Source organism: Theropithecus gelada, chromosome 7b (genome assembly GCF_003255815.1).
Source record: "Theropithecus gelada isolate Dixy chromosome 7b, Tgel_1.0, whole genome shotgun sequence".
Lineage (NCBI taxonomy): Eukaryota > Metazoa > Chordata > Mammalia > Primates > Cercopithecidae > Theropithecus > Theropithecus gelada.
Genome location: NC_037675.1, coordinates 3,003,354 through 3,021,218, shown reverse-complemented (window position 1 = coordinate 3,021,218; position 17,865 = coordinate 3,003,354). Strand labels below are relative to the sequence as shown.

Genomic DNA, 17,865 nt, shown 5'->3' with positions numbered 1-17,865 from the left:
CTCCCAGAAGGAGACTCGGGGCCAAACGGTGGCTGTCATAGGAGGCAGATTTCCTGAGAAGGAGTTCTCAAACTGCAGGATTGGATGTGATGGGTTGCCTTGTAATGGTGAGTTCCCTGTCACAGCAAGCATTCAAAGAGAGGGCCTAGAGAGGGAGTACCTTCCTATGCTAGTACATACCTACACTAAGGTGGAATTGGGTTAGCTCTTAAATCCATTTCATTTCAACTCTCAGGTTCTAGAGCTTTGTCTGAAACCATCACAAATTCCTCCACTAAGGGGGAAACCTCAGCTCACGGGGATTAGTGGTCAACAGTGACAGCCTAGAAAGGAAGAATCTTGAACTTGGAGCCAAAAGATGTGATGGGCTTTAATTCCTTCTCTTCCTTTATTTTGGGAAGCCGTATTTCATCCTTTGGAGTCTCAGTTTTCTTGTCTGTAAAATGAGGATAATAATATTTGTCATTCCTAACTTAGGGAAGCACCAGGAAGAAATAGAAGGTCCTATACATATAGCCTGTGACCTTCGACACATAAAAGGTATTATTATTAGTGATGACAGCAGTTATGACAATGAGGACATATCAGTGGGACAGACTACACATGTGCCCTTGCTGCCCTAGGCTGCACTCCTTGGTCGCCAGCATTTCTTCTGACTGTCCACCTAGAACCAGCACTCTCACTCTTGCAGATCGATGCCACCTCGTTGATTGCAGCCTCCGTGATGGCTGCCCCTTGTGCTTTGGCCCTCTCCAAGCTGGTCTACCCGGAGGTGGAGGAGTCCAAGTTTAGGAGGGAGGAAGGACTTAAACTGACCTATGGGTGAGCACAGCAGGAGGTCCTGCAGAGGGGGTAGTTGTACAAGGTGGGGGGAGCAAAACAGAGGGTACTCTTCTCTCTGTCCTTCACTGTCTTCCACCAGCCCAGGCCCATCTCTCCACTTTCCCTGCCCTGGTTTTGGCTTCATTTGCTATTTTAGTCCATTTTCTGTTGCTTATAACAGAATACCTGAAACTAGGTAAGTTATAAAGAATAAGAATTTATTTCTTACAGCTATGGAGGCTGAGAAGTCCAAGGTTGAGGGGTCGTATCTGGCGAGAGCCTTCTTGCTGCTGGGCTTTCTGCAGAGTCCCAAGGTGGCATAGGGCATCACATGGCGAGGGGTTGAGGGGTGCCGGGCAGGGAACTGAGCATGCCAGCTCAGATCTCTCTTCCTTTTCTTAAGAAGCCACAAGTCAAGGCCAGTTGCAATGGTTCATGCCTGTAATCCCAGCACTTTGAGAGGCTGAGGCAGGCAAATCACTTAAAGTCAGGAGTTCGAGACCAGCCTGGCCAACATGGTAAAACCCCATCTCTACTAAAAATACAAAAGTTAGCCGGGCATAGAGGCTCACACCTGTAATTCCAGCCACTTGGGGGGCTGAGGCACGAGAATTGCTTGAATCCGGGAAGTGGAGTTCCAGCGAGCCTAGATCGCGCCACTGCACTTCAGCCTGGGCAACAGAGCAAAACTCCGTCCCAAAAACAAAAAGCAACCAGTCCTACTCCCATGATAACCCATTATCCCATTAATCCATTAATCCAACATTCAGGAATGGATTAATCCATTCAGGAAGGCAGAGCCCTCATGACCCAATCACCCCTTAAATGTCCCACCTCATAATACTGCCACACTGGCATTCAGACCATAGCATTTGCAAAAATGCACACTCCAGTTCTCATATCTTAATTTCCAGTCTCTGGCCAGCAGGAAACAATGGACTGGGCAAGGCTCGGGGTGTGGCCTGGTTCTTGGGTCTGTGGCCTGGTGTGTACATGTTGAGGAGAGTCATAGAAAGGCCCCATGCCCCCATCTCTATGTGCCTGAGCTCTGACCGCCAGGGTGTCAACCACACATTGACATTCTGAGTGCCATCTTTGATTTCACTCACCTCCTAACATCCTGTCGTAGTCTTAATAACTGTTAGGTAACCTTTAAACCTTAAACAATGTTGAAAAGGCACCACATTGGACACATTTGCTTGGGCACAGTGGACGACCCCAACCTCACAACCTTCTGAGGCACTGGAGCAGCACTGTCCCATGGAAATGTAATGTGAGGCGCCTGTTATTTTCTAGTAGTTGTCTTTTAAAAAGTGAAAAGAAATGGGTGATTTTAATAACCCATTTTACTTAACCCTGTATACCCCAAAGTACTGTCATTTCAACATGTAACCAGTATAAGAATTATTGAGATATTTTGCATTTTTTGGTACTAAATCCTCAGAATCTGGTCTGTATTTTGTACAGCACAACTTAATTCAGACAGCCTCCTGTCACGTGTGGCTGATGGCTTCCATCTTGGACAGTTCAGCGCTAGAAACCTGGATCTTATCCCAGTGCTTTGACCAGCCCCTTTTTCTCTCTGGGTCTCAGGGAAAATTAGATTTTCCTGCTCTGAAATGCTCTTCCAGGGTTCCTATTTGAGCCTATAGGATAGGGATCCTTGCTGATTGTGGAGACAGGCCAGTAATGATCATTCTTGATCACAATAACAGAGATGCTCAGAACCTCATAGAAGCAGCCAGCACTGGGGCCGCCATCTCCGTGAAGGTGGTCGCCAACATCGCTGCCAACCTGATTGCGTTCCTGGCTGTGCTGGACTTCATCAATGCTGCCCTCTCCTGGCTGGGAGACATGGTGGACGTCCAAGGGCTCAGCTTCCAGGTGCGTTTCTGGCCACCACACTCAGTCTGTAGAGAGGATGGCCCCAGGTGGGCAGTGAGTGGTGGCTGGAGGCCCAGCAGAGCCCAGGCCCAGCCCTCAGTGCCAGTCATACCCTTGTGCCCTCAGGTCATCTGTTCCTACATCCTGCGGCCTGTAGCCTTCTTGATGGGTGTGGTGTGGGAGGACTGCCCAGTGGTAGCTGAGCTGCTCGGAATCAAGCTGTTTCTGAATGAGTTTGTGGCCTATCAAGAACTCTCCAAGTACAAGCAACGCCGCCTGGCAGGGGTCGAGGAGTGGGTCGGCGACAGGAAGCAGTGGATATCCGTGAGTGTCCCAGTCCTCCCAGTCCCTTACCTGTGGCAGGGGGATGACACAGCACAGCCACTCCTGAGGGCCCCTGGCAGCTGCTCTCCTGCTCCCTGGGCCTGGCTGAGACATACTGAGGTGGTGCTTCACCTCCTACATCCTGTAGTCCTGGAAGACAAGACAGCTTCGGGCTTCGCTGCCATCTTTCTCAAGGCCTCTTAGGAGGCTGAGGTGGGGGGAGAGAGGATTGTTTGGGATGTCTGAAACCTAGCTCTAGATGGGCCATTTTTCACTGTGGCCTTGGGCCAGCCACAGCACCTTTCCTCTTCTGTTGGAAAACGGGGTGAGATGCCTGCCATATCTACTCCAAAGGCATACACATGTGCACCCGATGAGCTGGGAGAGTGAGTGAGATAACGAGACTTCACGAACACCTTCACTGTTTTGTTTTGTTTGAGGTGGAGTCTCCCTCTGTCATCCAGGCTGGAGTGCAGTGGCACATTCTCAGCTCACTGCAACATCCACCTCCCAGGTTTGAATGAGTCTCGTGCCTCAGCCTCCCAAGTAGCTTAGACTACAGATGCCTGCCACCACGCCCAACTAATTTTTGTATTTTTAGTAGAGACGGAGTTCACCATGTTGGCTAGGCTGGTCTTGAACTCCTGACCTCAACTGATCCACCTGCCTTGGCCTCCCAAAGTGCTGGGATTACAGGTGTGCGCCACCGTGCCCGGCCTCACCTTCACTGTTAATATGATGGATTCAGTGCAGGGGTTGGCTCTTTCTGTTAAAATTTATTTTTAAAAATCATAAAAGCTCTATCAAATTAACCTTTCTAAAAGAATAGTAACATTATTGAGAATGAAAAAATTACCTATAATCTCACCATTCCAGATAATAGTTATTGTTGTTTCTTACATTTTCTTCCATTCTTTTTAAGAGAGAGTTCGGGCAGGCGCAGTGGCTCCTGCCTGTATTCCCAGCACTTTGGGAGGTCAAGGTGGGGGGATCACTTGAGGCCAGGAGTTCAAGACTAGCCTGGGCAACAGAGTGAGCCCCTGTCTTTACGAAAAATTTTAAAAATTGCAGAGTACAGTGGTGCATGCCTGTAGTCCCAGCTACTTGGGAGGCTGAGGCAGGAAGATGGCTTGAGCCCAGGAGTTTGAGGCTGTAGTGAGCTAGGATTATATCACTGCACTCCAGCCTGGGCAACAGAGCAAGACCCTGTCTTTAAAAAAAAAAAAAAAAAAAGAGGGAAAGAGAGAGAGTTTACATAATTGCTATTGTAGCAACCAAACTGTGCTGTAGCCATTTTTGTTCTTTTGGTTTTTTTTTTTACTTAGTATTATGACATAAGCATCATTTTTGATATATGTGTCCTAACATATTTACCCAATCCCCTGCTGTTGGGCCATTCAGACAATTCTATTATTTGGTTTTTATCCACATGTTGAAATGAGTATCTTTGTGCATACAGCTCTTCCTTCCTCTCAGATCGTTTCTGTAGCATTCCCAGGTGTGGGCTGACTGACTCTCACATGAGTCTTTATGTGGCTGCAGCAGCTGAAATCAGCAGCACCAGCTGTGCCTGCCAGCTTTTATTTTACCACACAACTAAACAGCATCAAGTAGCTTCTTTTTAAAAACAAGGTTCACTATTTTAATAAGCAAACAATAGCTCATTGTTTTAATTTGCATTACTTGGGTGACTGGCAACTTTCAATGGGAAGTCCTTTTTCTTGTCTTTTTAATTATTTTTTAAGTTGTAAAGGAATAGATTCTTTAGGTTTTTTAAAAAAGCAAGTTCGTGGCCAGGCACGGTGGCTCACATCTGTAATCCCAGCACTTTGGGAGGCTGAGGTGGGCAGATAACTTGAGGTCAGGAGTTTGAGACCAGCCTGACCAACATGGAGAAACCCCTTCTCTACTAAAAATACAAAAATTAGCAGTTGTGGTGCAATGTGCCCGTAGTCCCAGCTACTCCAGAGGCTGAGGCATGAGAATTGCTTGAACCTGGGAGGAGGAGGTTGCAGTGAGACAAGATTGTGCCACTGCATTCCAGCTTGGGCAACAGAGTGAGACTCTGTCTCAAACAAAACAAAACAAAACAAAAAACCAGGCATGGTGGCTCACACCTGTAATCACAGCACTTTTGGAGGCCGAGGCTGGAGGATCACCTGAGGTCAGGAGTTTGAGACCAGCCTACCAACATGGAGAAACCCCATCTCTACTAAAAGTACAAAAATTAGCTAGGCATGGTGGCAAGCGCATGTAATCCCAGCTACTCAGGAGGCTGGGGCAGGAGAATTTCTTGAACCCAGGAAGGGGAGGTTGCAGTGAGCCAGGATCGCACCATCGCACTCCAGCCTGGGCAACAAGAGTGAAACTCTGTCTCAAAAAAAAAAAAAAAAAAAAGGTTTGTATAGAGTAAAAAGCACAAGTTTCCCCTCACTGCTTACTCTCACCTCTGGTCTCGTCTCACCCCCTCCTCACAGGTTAATAGAGGGCACGCCCTTTCCTTTTCTTGTTTTTTCTTATTTATTTTTATTTTTAATTTTTGTGAGTACATAGTAGGTGTATATATTTATGGGGTACATGAGCTGTTTAGATACAGGCACACAGTGTAAAAATATGGAATGCTTCATGAATTTGCACATCGTCCTTGCGCAGGGGCCATGCTCATCTTCTCCATAGCGTTCTGATTTTAGTATGTGTACTGCCGAAGCAAGCACTTCATGATCTTTTTTTATGAACTTCATTCCTTCAGCAAGTATTCATTGAGACCATTTAGGTGCCAGGCATTCTGCTAGGCACTGGGGATAAAAAGGAGAATTACACAGACATGGCTCTGGTCTCATGGAAGCGACATCTAGTAAGAGACACAGGCAAAACACAAGCAAGCAAAGGAACAAAAATTAAATTAACCACAATTTGTGGTAAGTTCTATGAAGAAAACAACAAGAGAAAAGAAAAAAAAAAAAACAGGGCAGGTCTTCCTTGGCTGGACTGGTCAGAAAAAATATCCCTGAGGTGTGGCATTTAAGCCAACTTGGAGAACGGATAAGCTAGGACAAGCTGGGAAAAACATTCCAAATGAAGAGTCATGTGCAAAGGCTCTGAGGTTGAAAAGCACTTTGTATGCTTAGAGAGCAGAGGCAATCAGTACAGCTAGAGCAGGTGGTAATTCGCAGGCCAAGGAGCAGTCGGAAATCACTGAAGATTTGACATTTTGAATTTTAAGAAGATGACTGGAGGCTGGGTGTGGTGGCTCACACCTGTAATCCCAGCACTTTGGGAGGCTAAGGCGGAAGGATCACTTAAGACTAGGAGTTCAAGACCAGCCCTGGAAACAAAGCAAGACCCTGTCTCTACAAAAAATTTAAAAATTAGCTAGGTGTGGTGGTGCACGCCTGTGGTCTCAGCTACTTGGGACACTGAGGCAGGAGGCTCGCTTGGACCCAGGAGATTGGGGCTGTAGTGAGCTATGATTTTGCCACTGCACTCTAGCCTAGGTGACAGAGTGAGACCCCATCTCAAAACAAACGACAGAGAGAAGGAAGGAAGGAAGAAAGGAAGGGAGGGAGGGAGGGAGGAAGGAGGACAGCGAGAGGGAAGGAAGGGAGGGACGGAGGGAGGCTGGGGCTGTTCTGTGGAACACAATTGTAGGTGGGCAAGCAGAGAGGCAGGTACCTTCATATTTTTTCCAATAATATTTGTATCAACTCTTTATGTTATAAAGACATTAACTTTTTTCTGTTATATTTTCTACATATACTTTTCCTAGCCTTTTCCTTTTTTGTTGTTTATGTTGTATACAGAAATTTATTTTTTGGTTTTTAAATGTAGAACACTTCATGAGTTTGTGTGTCAACCTCGGTAGGGGCCATGCTAATCTTTGTATCATCGAAGTTTTAGTATATGTGCACAAGATACAAGCACAGGAATTTGTTGTTTTTTTTAATTAAAAAAATTGTATTTACTTAGAAACATTCAGAATGTCAACAAAACAGCTGTAACTTTTTAAAAAATTACAGAGTAGTATGTATGTATGTATGTATGTATGTATGTATGTATGTACGTATTTTTGGAGACAGGGTTTCACTCTGTTACCCAGGCTGGAGTGCGGTGGTGCAATTACGGCTCACTGTAGCCTCTGCCTCCTGGGCTCAAGTGATCCTCCTGCCTCAGCCCCTGTGTAACTGGGACTACAGACATGTGCCACCACACCTGGCTAACTTTTGCTTTTTTTGTAGAGATGGGGTCTCACCATGTTGCCCAAGTTGGTCTCAAACTCCTGACCTCAAGCGATCCTTCTGCCTTGGCCTCCCAAAGTGCTAGGATTATAGGCATGAGCCACCACGCCCAGCCCAAGTGGTATTTAGTTAACAGAACAGCAATTATTTTGTGTAAGCTGCATCAGAGACGACTAAAGATGAAGGCACTACCGTCCACATACATAACTAATTTATGCTGCACACCAACAAGAGCCTGCTTTAAATTTCCATGCCAATTTATAACCCCCATACTGCACCAGGCAAGGTTGGTGGCTATTGAAAATACCACCAGGATAGGGTTACCTAAAGACACATTAGGTAGTATGTTAACTATACAAAAAAAAAAAAAGACACTGTATGGTTTAAAAACAAATCTTACATGGCCTTACATTTTAATGTATTTCTTTAAAAGGAATGAATGTAGTATGAGGGAGCTTAAATACATTTTATACAAGAAAAAAACTACTAGAACTAGCTTATTCATCATCTTCATCTTCCCCATCTTTCCTTCCTCCTCATCTTCTTCCTCTTTCTCATGTTTCTCCTTTCTTTTTCTTGCTTTTTCAGCCTTGACAGCTCCCTTATTTTTGCTGCATCAGGCTTTCCTTTAGCTCGGTATGCAGCAATATTCCTTTTGCATTTTTCTTCCAGCTTCACAGGTGTCTTTTTCTAAGGCTGCTTATCCTCCACAGTGGTTTTATAACTACATCTCTCCTACTTTCTTTGCAACATCACTAACAGATAGGCTGGGATGTTCTTTGATTTTTGGTGATGCGTGGAATAGAACAAGAAGAGGCCAAAGGAGACCTCTTGGGTGTGTTGGGATGCTGGAACTTCTTTTGTTTTACCCTTTAGGAAGGATGTAAGTTTTCATTTCTCTTTCCTAGCCAGCCTTGTCTGCCTTTGCCACATCTTCAAATTTTCTTTTCTCTTTAGCTGACATGGCACTTCTTTGAAAGCTCTGAGGAGTTGTCTGAAGCATCTGGGTGCTTCTTCTTGTGCCCCTCCCAACAAGCTTGGACAGGGAGTACATATGATGACATTTTGTCTCTTGGCTTCTTAGGGTCTCCTCTGCCCATGTTTAGTTATTTTTCCTCAGTGAGGCACAAAGTCACCCAGTGCCTGTCAGCTCTCACTTGACCCAGCTTTTGGGATTTGTTTTTTTAACACAGATTTTATACCAAATCTTTTCTTTTGTGATTTCTTCCATTATTTCTAAACTTAGAAAGTTATCTGGAAAGTGCGACTGGGCACGGCGGCTCATGCCTATAATTCCAACACTTTGGGAGGCCAAGGAGGGTGGGTCACTTGATGCCAGGAGTTTGAGACCAGCCTGGCCAACATGGCAAACAAGAAATGTTTGGAAAAACAAGAAATACAAAACTTAGCCAGGTGTGGTAACACACACCTGTAATCCCAGCTACTTGGGAGGCTGAAGCATGACAATCGCTTGAACCCAGGAGGCAGAAGTTTTCAAAAAAAGGAAAGAAAGAAAAAGAAAGTTATCTGGAAAGTGTTAAATTCCTGAAATAATGTGATGAGATAATTCAGACCATAAGCTTTAGAGTCAGAACTGAGTTCAAATTCTGATACAGCTACCTTCTTGCTGTGTGAACTTCCTTAGTTAGTTAACTTCTCTGAGCCTCGGTTTGCTCCTCTCCAAAATAAGAGTAATAATACTACCTTGTAGTTCTATTTATTATCCTATATTTTCTATCATTTTATGCTTAAAATATTAATATTTATCGAGAATTAATTTTTATATAGTGTGAGGGGAGGCTCTATACCAATTTTTAAAAATAATTTTTAATTTATGTGGGTACATAGTAGGTGTATATATTTATGAGGTACATGAGATGCTTTGATACCGGCACACAATGTGAAATAAGCACATCATGGAGAATGGGGTATCCATCCCCTCAAGCATTTATACTTCGTGTTACAAACAATCCAATTATACTCTTAGTTATTTTTAAATGTACAATTAAGTCATTATTGACTATAGTCACCTTGTTGTGCTATAAAATATTAGCTCTTATTCGTTCCATTCTATTTTTTTGTACTCATAAACCAATTTTGTTTTCGAATTATTTCATTTTGGCTCTTAAAGCTTCTTTCTGGGAAATAGGACAGTTGTTAAGAACAAAAGGAATAACTATCATGTTTAAACACTTACTCTCTGTCTGGTGTTTCCCATACATTATATAATCCTTTTTACAGCCCTCTCAGGCAAGTACTATTATTCCCCTATTCCAGACAGGGAAACTGACACTGAAAGAAGTAACTGACTTGCTCAAGCTGATCGTTGGTGAGACAATCCTAGAAACCAGGCAGGCTGGGGTCCAAATCCCTTACTCTTTCCTGTGCACCACACTCCCTCTCTCAGCCTGAGAGCATTCACAGGAATGCTGTGAACTGGAAGCCCAGGACTGCAGGGTCAGGGAAGGGGCTGTCCACCAAATGGCCCTAGGACAGAGCTTAGTAGGGCCAAAGCAAGAGGACTAAGAAAGGCTGAACCCCATCCAGAAAGGCTGGTAATGAAGATTAAAAGGTTGAAGGGGCCGGGCGTGGTGGCTCAAGCCTGTAATCCCAGCATTTTAGGAGGCTGAGACAGGCGGATCACGAGGTCAGGAGATCGAGACCATCCTGGCTAACACGGTGAAACCCCGTCTCTACTAAAAAATACAAAAAACTAGCTGGGCGAGGTGGCGGGCGCCTGTACTCCCAGCTACTCGGGAGGCTGAGGCAGGAGAATGGCCTAAACCCGGGAGGCAGAGCTTGCAGTGAGCTGAGATCCAGCCACTGCATTCCAGCCTGGGCGACAGAGCGAGACTCCGTCTCAAAAAAAAAAAAAAAGTCGGCCGGGCGCGGTGGCTCAAGCCTGTAATCCCAGCACTTTGGGAGGCCGAGACGGGCGGATCACGAGGTCAGGAGATCGAGACCATCCTGGCTAACACGGTGAAACCCCGTCTCTACTAAAAAATACAAAAAAAAAAAAAAACTAGCCGGGCGAGGCGGCGGGCGCCTGTAGTCCCAGCTACTCGGGAGGCTGAGGCAGGAGAATGGCGTGAACCCGGGAGGCGGAGCTTGCAGTGAGCTGAGATCCGGCCACTGCACTCCAGCCTGGGCGACAGAGCGAGACTCCGTCTCAAAAAAAAAAAAAAAAAAAAGTTGAAGGACAGGCTGGGTGTGGTAGCTCATACCTGTAATCCCAGCACTTTGGGAGGCCGAGGTGGGCGGATCATCTGAAATCAGGAGTTTGACACCAGCCTGCCCAACGTGGTGAAACCCTGTCTCTACTAAAAATACAAAAAATTAGCCAGGCGTGGTGGCAGGCACCTATAATCCCAGCTACATGGGAGGCTGAGGCAGGAGAATTTCTTGAACCCAGGAAGCACAGGTTGCAGTGGGCTGAGATTGCACCGCTGCACTCCAGCCTGGGTGACAAGAGTAAAACTGTCTCAAAAAAAAAAAAAAAGGTTGAAGGATAGATAAGAGAGGAGGGCTACGTTTTTGATGTGGTACAGTTTGAATCAACTTAGAGGTGGGAATCACAAGGCTGGGGAAGGCGCAGCACAGTGGGCTTGAAGGTCAATTACATGTAAGAAGTGGATAAAGTTAAGGCCAGGGAGCCTGGGTGTTGTAGGGGTGCCCCAGGCCCATCTGAAGGGAGTCCCTCCTCATGCATCTTCTGTATTTTCAGATCAGAGCTGAAGTCCTCACGACGTTTGCCCTCTGTGGATTTGCCAATTTCAGCTCCATTGGGATCATGCTGGGAGGCTTGAGTGAGTCTAATCGGGGCCTTACCAGTGTCTGGGAGAGTCAGAGACTTGAACTTGCTGGGAACATGTAGGCCTCAGGTGTCTCATTTGTCTAAAGCTGGACCCAAACAAGATGGCCATAGAGGCCACGTGTGGTGGCTCATGCCTGTAATCCCAGCACTGTAGGAGGCCCAGGCAGGTGGATCACTTGAGGTCAGGAGTCTGAGACCAGCCTGGCCAACATGGCAAAACCCATCTCTACTAAAAATACAAAAATTAACCAGGTGTGGTGGTGCGTGCCTGTGATCCCAGCTACACAGGAGGCTGAACCCAGGCACGAGAATGCTTGAACCCAGGAGGCGGAGATTGCAGTGAGCTGAGATCGCACCACTGCACTCCAGCCTGGGCTACAGAGTGAGACTCTGTCTCAAAAAAAAAAAAAAATTTCATAGAGTTTCCTCCTAGCCGTAGAATTCCCTGATTCTCTGCTGCTGCTGGTGGCCCAGGAGGTTAGCACCTGGGCCTTGAAGGCCACGCCTAGCTCAGGGACAGGAGGTGTGGTGCTGGCCTGTCCCCAAGGCTTTGGCCTGTCTGTTCCCACACCCACAGGGGACAAGCAGGCAGGCCTGGTGGGGCGTAGGGTCAAAGGGTCTGCACAGTTCTCAGTTCTTTACAAGTACCATCTCCACTCCTGGCAGCTACCCTGCCTGGTGGTGTAATCATACCGTTTTACAAAGAAGGAAACAGAGTCTTGGAGAAGTGAAGAGGTAGCCCAAGTCACTCAGCTAGTGAGTGGCTGAGCCTGTATTTAATCCCAGGTCTGCCTGACTCCAAACTCACATTCTTTTCCTGCATCTGCCACTCATGGTGCGTGGGGAGATGTGGGGCATTGCCTAGGGGTCCAAGCCAAAGAGGACTCCTGAGCTCAGCAAGTGGTCAGGAGGACAACATCTGTCCCTCTGGCCATCTATTAGTAGAAGAGGAAGGGAGATCAGCGATGCAGCCAGAGCTGCAGAACGTGGGCAGATAGGGACATAGCTTCCCTGGCCCTGAGCACTTCTGTCCCCTTGCAGCCTCCATGGTCCCCCAACGGAAGAGCGACTTCTCCCAGATAGTGCTCCGGGCACTCTTCACGGGAGCCTGTGTGTCCCTGGTGAATGCCTGTATGGCAGGTGAGTGCAGGCCTAGCAGATTCAGAAGGTGGAACCCTGATTTTCTGGCTAGCCCAGGGGCCCTGTCCACCCACCGCTTTCCTCCACAGGGATCCTCTATGTGCCCAGGGGGGCTGAAGTCGACTGCATGTCCCTCCTGAACATGACCCTCAGCAGCAGTAGCTTTGAAATATACCAGTGCTGTCGTGAGGCCTTCCAGAGGTGAGGGCCTGGGCTGTGGGACCTGCATGGGACCCACAGTGATGGACAGAATGCCTGAGTGCTTGGGGGAATGCCTTTGGTACCAGGGTGAGGGTAGAAATGTTATGGCTGCAGCTGATGGGGAAGTGAAGGCTCGAGGATCAATGGAGGAAGGGTGGACCGGAGACTTGAAGCAATGTTCCCAGTGTTGCACAGCCTGGTTGTGGCCAGCAGAGCCAGGCCTGGAGCTCACACTGCAATCTTTGCTTTCTTTTTAGCATCAACCCAGAGTTCAGCCCAGAGGCCCTGGACAACTGCTGTCGGTTTTACAACCACACGATCTGTGCATAGTGAGGACAGAATATGTTTGTGCTTCTGTGCTTCTGAGGGCTGTTCTCCCCCAGGAAGCATCTGTCCCCACCTTCCCTTTCCCAGGGCCCTCTTCAGGGAAGCCACAGGACTTAGACCCAGCTCAATCCCACAATTGGGAAGGGGTCATGGAGTGAGTGTGCAGAGAGTGAGTGGGGACATAAAGAAGGACATGTCCCACTCCATCCCCCTTTCTGCTCCCCCATTTCCTACCTCCCCCAGTGTGAATTCTCAGGGTCACTTCTGCCTCCTCCCATTTCCTCTCCACATCCAAATATCACCCTGGTCCTCTCTATCCCCCCTCTCCTGGGGTCCCTCACATGCCCCTTCCCTTCTGTTGTGGGCCGCACACCAAAACCTCCTCCCCTCCCCACTTCCTGGGCACTAGGATCTCTCTGTGGCTTCCCCTGCCAGGTGGTGTCGCCCCTTTCTCTGCTTTCAGAGACTCCCTTCCCACCTTTCCTCAGAGCGCTTCCCAAACTGAGGTCCCATGGCACACTGTCCTGGGAGGCATTCAGAGGGTTCCATAATGGACTAGGTTTGGAACCACTGGGTTAAATAAACTTAGAGAGGGCTGTTTAGACTTTTTGTTTGTTTATTTTTTTATTTTTTGTTTTTTAACTGTGAACTTGTCAGAACTTGGTGTGGATATAAGGCTTTTTCCAAATTTACTTGACCATAAAAAGCTTTTCACTCTGTCACCCAGGCTAGAGTACAGTGAAGTGATCATGGCTTATTGCAGCCTCAATCTCTCAGGCTCAAGCGATCCGCCCACCTCAGCCTCCTAAGTAGCTAGGACTACAGGCACGTGCCATCATGTCCAGCTGATTTTTATATATATATATGTGTATGTATATGTGTGTGTATATGTATGTATGTGTGTGTATATATACATATATATGTGTGTGTGTGTGTGTGTATATATATATATATATATTTTTTTTTTTTGGTAGAGATGAGGTCTTGCTATGTTGCCCAGGCTGGTCTCAGACTCCTGGACTCAGGTGGTCTGCCCACCTTGGCTTCCAAAAGTGTTGGAATTATAAGCATAAGTCACTGTACCTGGCCCATAAGATCCTTTTTGATGGAAGTGTCTCAGTTGAAGATTTCGTGGAATACAACTTGGGAAATATTGGCTAATGTTCAAACTGCTTTACTCTAGCCAACTATAATATTAGCAAATGCGTATGTGGCACTGTGTGCCAGGCACTGTTCTCAGCGCTTTCTGTATTTTAACTCAATCCTGACAACAACTCCATGAAGTAGTGTTATCATTATCACTCGTTGAGGAATCGGAGTCACGGACGAGTTAAGTTATGTGCCTAAATGGACACAGCTGGGAAGAGGCAGAGGCAGGATTTGAGCCAGGCCACCTAGTTCTGGGTGGTATAGGGGTGCCCCGGGCCCATCTGAGGGGAGCCCCTCATGCATCTTCTGTATTTTCAGGTCATGACACAAACTGTGATGTAGAGCCTCTCTGTTGGGCTGCTGGTGTTCAGGGAACCCTGATGTGTGGCCCACCCTCACCTCCTTCCCTGCCTTTCCTCCCCACCCCAAACCCTCTGTACCACTAGGTGAGACCTGACATCCCTCCCCTGCCTTCATTTCTGGAGTTCCCATCACCAGCATGCCCTCTCCATCTCCCTACCACCTGTCCTGCTCCCATTTTACCTCATTTTACCCAGCAGCTTTGGTTTCCGGGACTTGTGATGCACCATGCCCTTGTGGCTGCTGGGCCACTACACCCTCACCCCTACCTGCCAGGTCCAACTTCCTTCCCAGCTCGGGCTGGCCCTGACCTAGGGCAGCGGGAGGATGGAACCCTGGGCAGCAGTTATTCAGCTCAGCACCAGCGAGCCAGGTCCTGCTTCTTTTCCGCCACAGAGTTTGGGCAGCAAAGTTCCAGTGGGCAGCAGCCTTGCTCCTTGTGACCCCCACAGGCTGACCTGGATCCCCATCCTCAGGACCTGTGTTCTTCCCTTAGCTCCACAGAGTGGAGGCTTGGCATGACTCCTATAGTTCCAACTAGGCTCTTGCCTTCTCTCTGCAGCCCTCCCTCAGTCACTGCCACCTTCTCCAGCTGTCCTTGGGCTGTGGGCAGGGTGCCCTGTTGATGTGGACTACACAGTCCTCTCCCAGGATTGGCCCTCTGCCCCTTCCCTGCCCATCTGTTGGCCTCAGCTCCACCAACTGGGTCATGGAACAGCCCAAGGACTTCCCTTGACCCCCTTCTCTGGACTCCCTGCACGCTCATTCCATGACCAGTGGCCTTCCCTAGAAGACTGCAAGCCCCTTGAATATAGGGCTCACAATATACCCTGGTGTCTTAGTTTTGGCTGATAACAAAATACCACATACAGGATAGCTTTTATACAACAGAAATGTATTTCTCATAGCTCTTGAGGCTGGGAAGTCCAAAATCAAGGTGCTAGAAGATGCTGTGCCTGGTGAGAGCCTGTTTCTCATAGGTGGTACCTTCTCCCTGTGTCCTCATATGGCAGAAGAGGCTAGTGAGATCCCTGGGGCTCTTGCATAAGGACACTAATCCCATTCATGTGGGCTCTACCCTCATGACCTTATCACCTCCCAAAGGCCCCACCTCCTAATACCTTCACCTTGGGGGCTAGGGTTTCAGCATATGAACTTTGAGGAGACATGAACATTCAGACCATAGCACATAGTAGTGTAAGCTATTAACAATAGGGGAAAACGGTTGTGGGATATATGGGAGCTCGGTAGCATTGGTGCAACATTTTGTAAGTCGAAACTATTCTAAAATTTAATAGTTTATTTTTTAAATGGCATGGGAAAAAAAAAACAAAAACCTGTGTGGACACAGATGCTGTATAACTTGTAATTCAGCCCATGGGTAACTCTGTCCTAGACAATGCATGTCCCAGTAGGCAACCTGCCAAGGTCTGTGAGCTGACCAGTGGGCTACATTGACCCCCTCTTCTGCCCCTTTCTTCCCATGGCCCTGAGCTTACCTCTGCTGCCCCCTCAATTTAATTCAAGCTCATGCCTTCAGCTGAATGTTAATTAGTCCTGACCTCTTTGCAACCACATGAAGACTATCATCTGCTTAAAATTACTTTTCACTCGGGATTAGTGAGCCCCCAGGTTGGACAGGACCTTAAACATCATTTTGAGGGTGTCTACCTCCCCATCAAGCTTTTCTGAGGATGTTTACACCCACTGCATGGATGGTTCTGTCACCATGTTTTTATGTTTGAGTCATGAGACTCCATTCCCATGAGTGATTTGCTATTGAACCAGGACTGAACGCCTGACTCAGGGCACGCCAAATCTGTACTCTTGCCAATGGCCTTTCAGCTTCTCGGGAAGGAATATGAATTATAAAACCCAGAAACAGAACTGGGAGCTGAGTCACCACGGTGGGACTATGGCTTGGAGCTGATCTCATTCCCTCCCTTACTACAGCCAGTTGTTCTGCTTTTCCTTGGATTCCATGAGAGCCAAATTCTTTCCAGAAATCTCCTCTAACCTAAACTAATTGAGAAGGTTCCTCTTTGTAATGAAAAGGACATTGCCTAGGATAGTCACTTTGTTAACCCTCTATTCTGCTTAAAATCAAGCGGTCATTCATCATTTGCTTAAATCTCATCAAGATAAGAACCTCACACCTCTCATTGCTACTCCACATTGGAGAGCTCCACTTCTGAGAAGGTTCTTTTTTGATTTGCATCAAAAAATGTTTTGCTTTCATCCATCCCAGTTTTGCCATTCTGGGCCACTCTGAATGGGCCTCATCTCATATACATATCGTTGTTGTCCTTTTTCCTACTTACCAAAGTAATACTTGCTCGTTAGTTTTAAAAAGTCAAATCTTAAAACTTATAGAAATGTTTTCATCGCTTTTCCACATGACAGTCCTTCAACTATTTGAAGATGATGCCCATGCAGGCTTCCCTTCTCTAAGCCAGGCGCCCTTAGTTCTTTCAGCTCTATGTTTCTCACGTAACACATAGCAAGGGTTTCAAAATTTGCTCCAGACCTGATTCTAAGCTGTTCTGCATTTGTGTGCAGACAGTGTGTGAGTCATGAGCAAGTCTAAGATAAAGCCAGAACACAGCATGGTAAATATGATCTCATGGGTGGAACCAAAATGATGTGATGAGACTAAGATTGGATATGGTCTTAGGAGGATATTTGAAAGAGGCAGACTTATTAGGAAGGGTGTTTTGCTTTGTTGTTTTGTTTTGTTTGAGATGGGGCCTCTGTTGCCCGGGCTGCTGTGCAGTAGCGCAATCCTGGCTCGCTGCAGCCTTGACCTCGGTGCTCAAGGGGTCCTCCCACCTCAGCCTCCCACCTCAGCCTCCCAAGTAGCTGAGACTACAGTTGCGTGCCACCATGCTCAGCTAATTTTTTTTAATTTTTGTAGAGATGGTGGGGAGTCTCTCTATGTTGCCCAGGCTGGTCTTGAACTCCTGGCCTCAAGTGATTCACCCATCTCTGCCTCCCAAAGTGCTTGGATAACAGGTTTGAGCCACTGTGCCCAGCCTTAGGAAGGGTGTTAAGAAGCTACTTGCCTGCTTCAGAAATCCTCAAATCCGAGGGCTTACATGTTGAGGGTGTAACTTGAGGAGCAGTTGTCATTTAGGAGAGAATGAGAGAAAGTCCTGGCCTGGATCATAAAGGCACTATCTCTAGGACACAGCAGGAATGGGGTGGGAAGGACCTTATCTACAGGGGCATCCTACTTGCCCACCACCAAGGTGTGCAACAAGTTCCCACCTTCCCTGGAGGTTGCTTTCCATTTCCCGAGAGAGAGAAATTACTGCTTTGGACGAAGTTCTGACAAAGATGTGGAATGGTGGATTGGGGACAATTTGCCAACAGAGACTTTGTCACTTGCAGGGACAGGGAGGCAGCACAGCCAGGTGTTGTCCCACACTTGAGTATAAAGGCATTTAGGAAAGAGACTTTGCAAAGAAAAGCAGCAATTGAATTGAACCCTGTCTCTGCTAGGCAGAATATCCTAATGAGGAAGGAAAGGCAGAGGCAACAAAAGAAATCAATGTGGCTATGAGTGAATAGCAAGGATCTCATTCGTAAACTCAAAATTTTAAAATTTCA

At 47.1% G+C, this 17,865-nt stretch overlaps 1 protein-coding gene and 2 non-coding genes across 4 annotated transcripts in view; 1 reads left to right on the top strand and 2 right to left on the bottom strand.

Moving 5' to 3' along the window:
- Nucleotides 1-17,865, top strand: part of SLC28A1 (solute carrier family 28 member 1) — a 97,454-nt gene that overhangs the window by 54,308 nt on the left and 25,281 nt on the right. Inside the window, exons 12-18 of one of the 2 annotated variants that reach the window (XM_025391995.1) lie at nucleotides 692-822; nucleotides 2,538-2,706; nucleotides 2,833-3,030; nucleotides 10,990-11,071; nucleotides 12,121-12,219; nucleotides 12,309-12,420; nucleotides 12,678-13,351. In XM_025391995.1, coding sequence (XP_025247780.1) covers nucleotides 692-822; nucleotides 2,538-2,706; nucleotides 2,833-3,030; nucleotides 10,990-11,071; nucleotides 12,121-12,219; nucleotides 12,309-12,420; nucleotides 12,678-12,750 — 864 coding nt within the window. In that variant the 3' untranslated portion in view covers nucleotides 12,751-13,351. Of the gene's footprint in view, nucleotides 1-691; nucleotides 823-2,537; nucleotides 2,707-2,832; nucleotides 3,031-10,989; nucleotides 11,072-12,120; nucleotides 12,220-12,308; nucleotides 12,421-12,677; nucleotides 13,352-17,865 lie in introns of those variants that run through there. The other variant, XM_025391996.1, reaches the window with a different exon arrangement.
- On the bottom strand, nucleotides 5,638-5,744 carry LOC112629494. Its single transcript, XR_003120607.1, has one exon. It is a non-coding gene; the product is annotated as a U6 spliceosomal RNA (small nuclear RNA).
- On the bottom strand, nucleotides 6,849-6,951 carry LOC112629521. Its single transcript, XR_003120628.1, has one exon. It is a non-coding gene; the product is annotated as a U6 spliceosomal RNA (small nuclear RNA).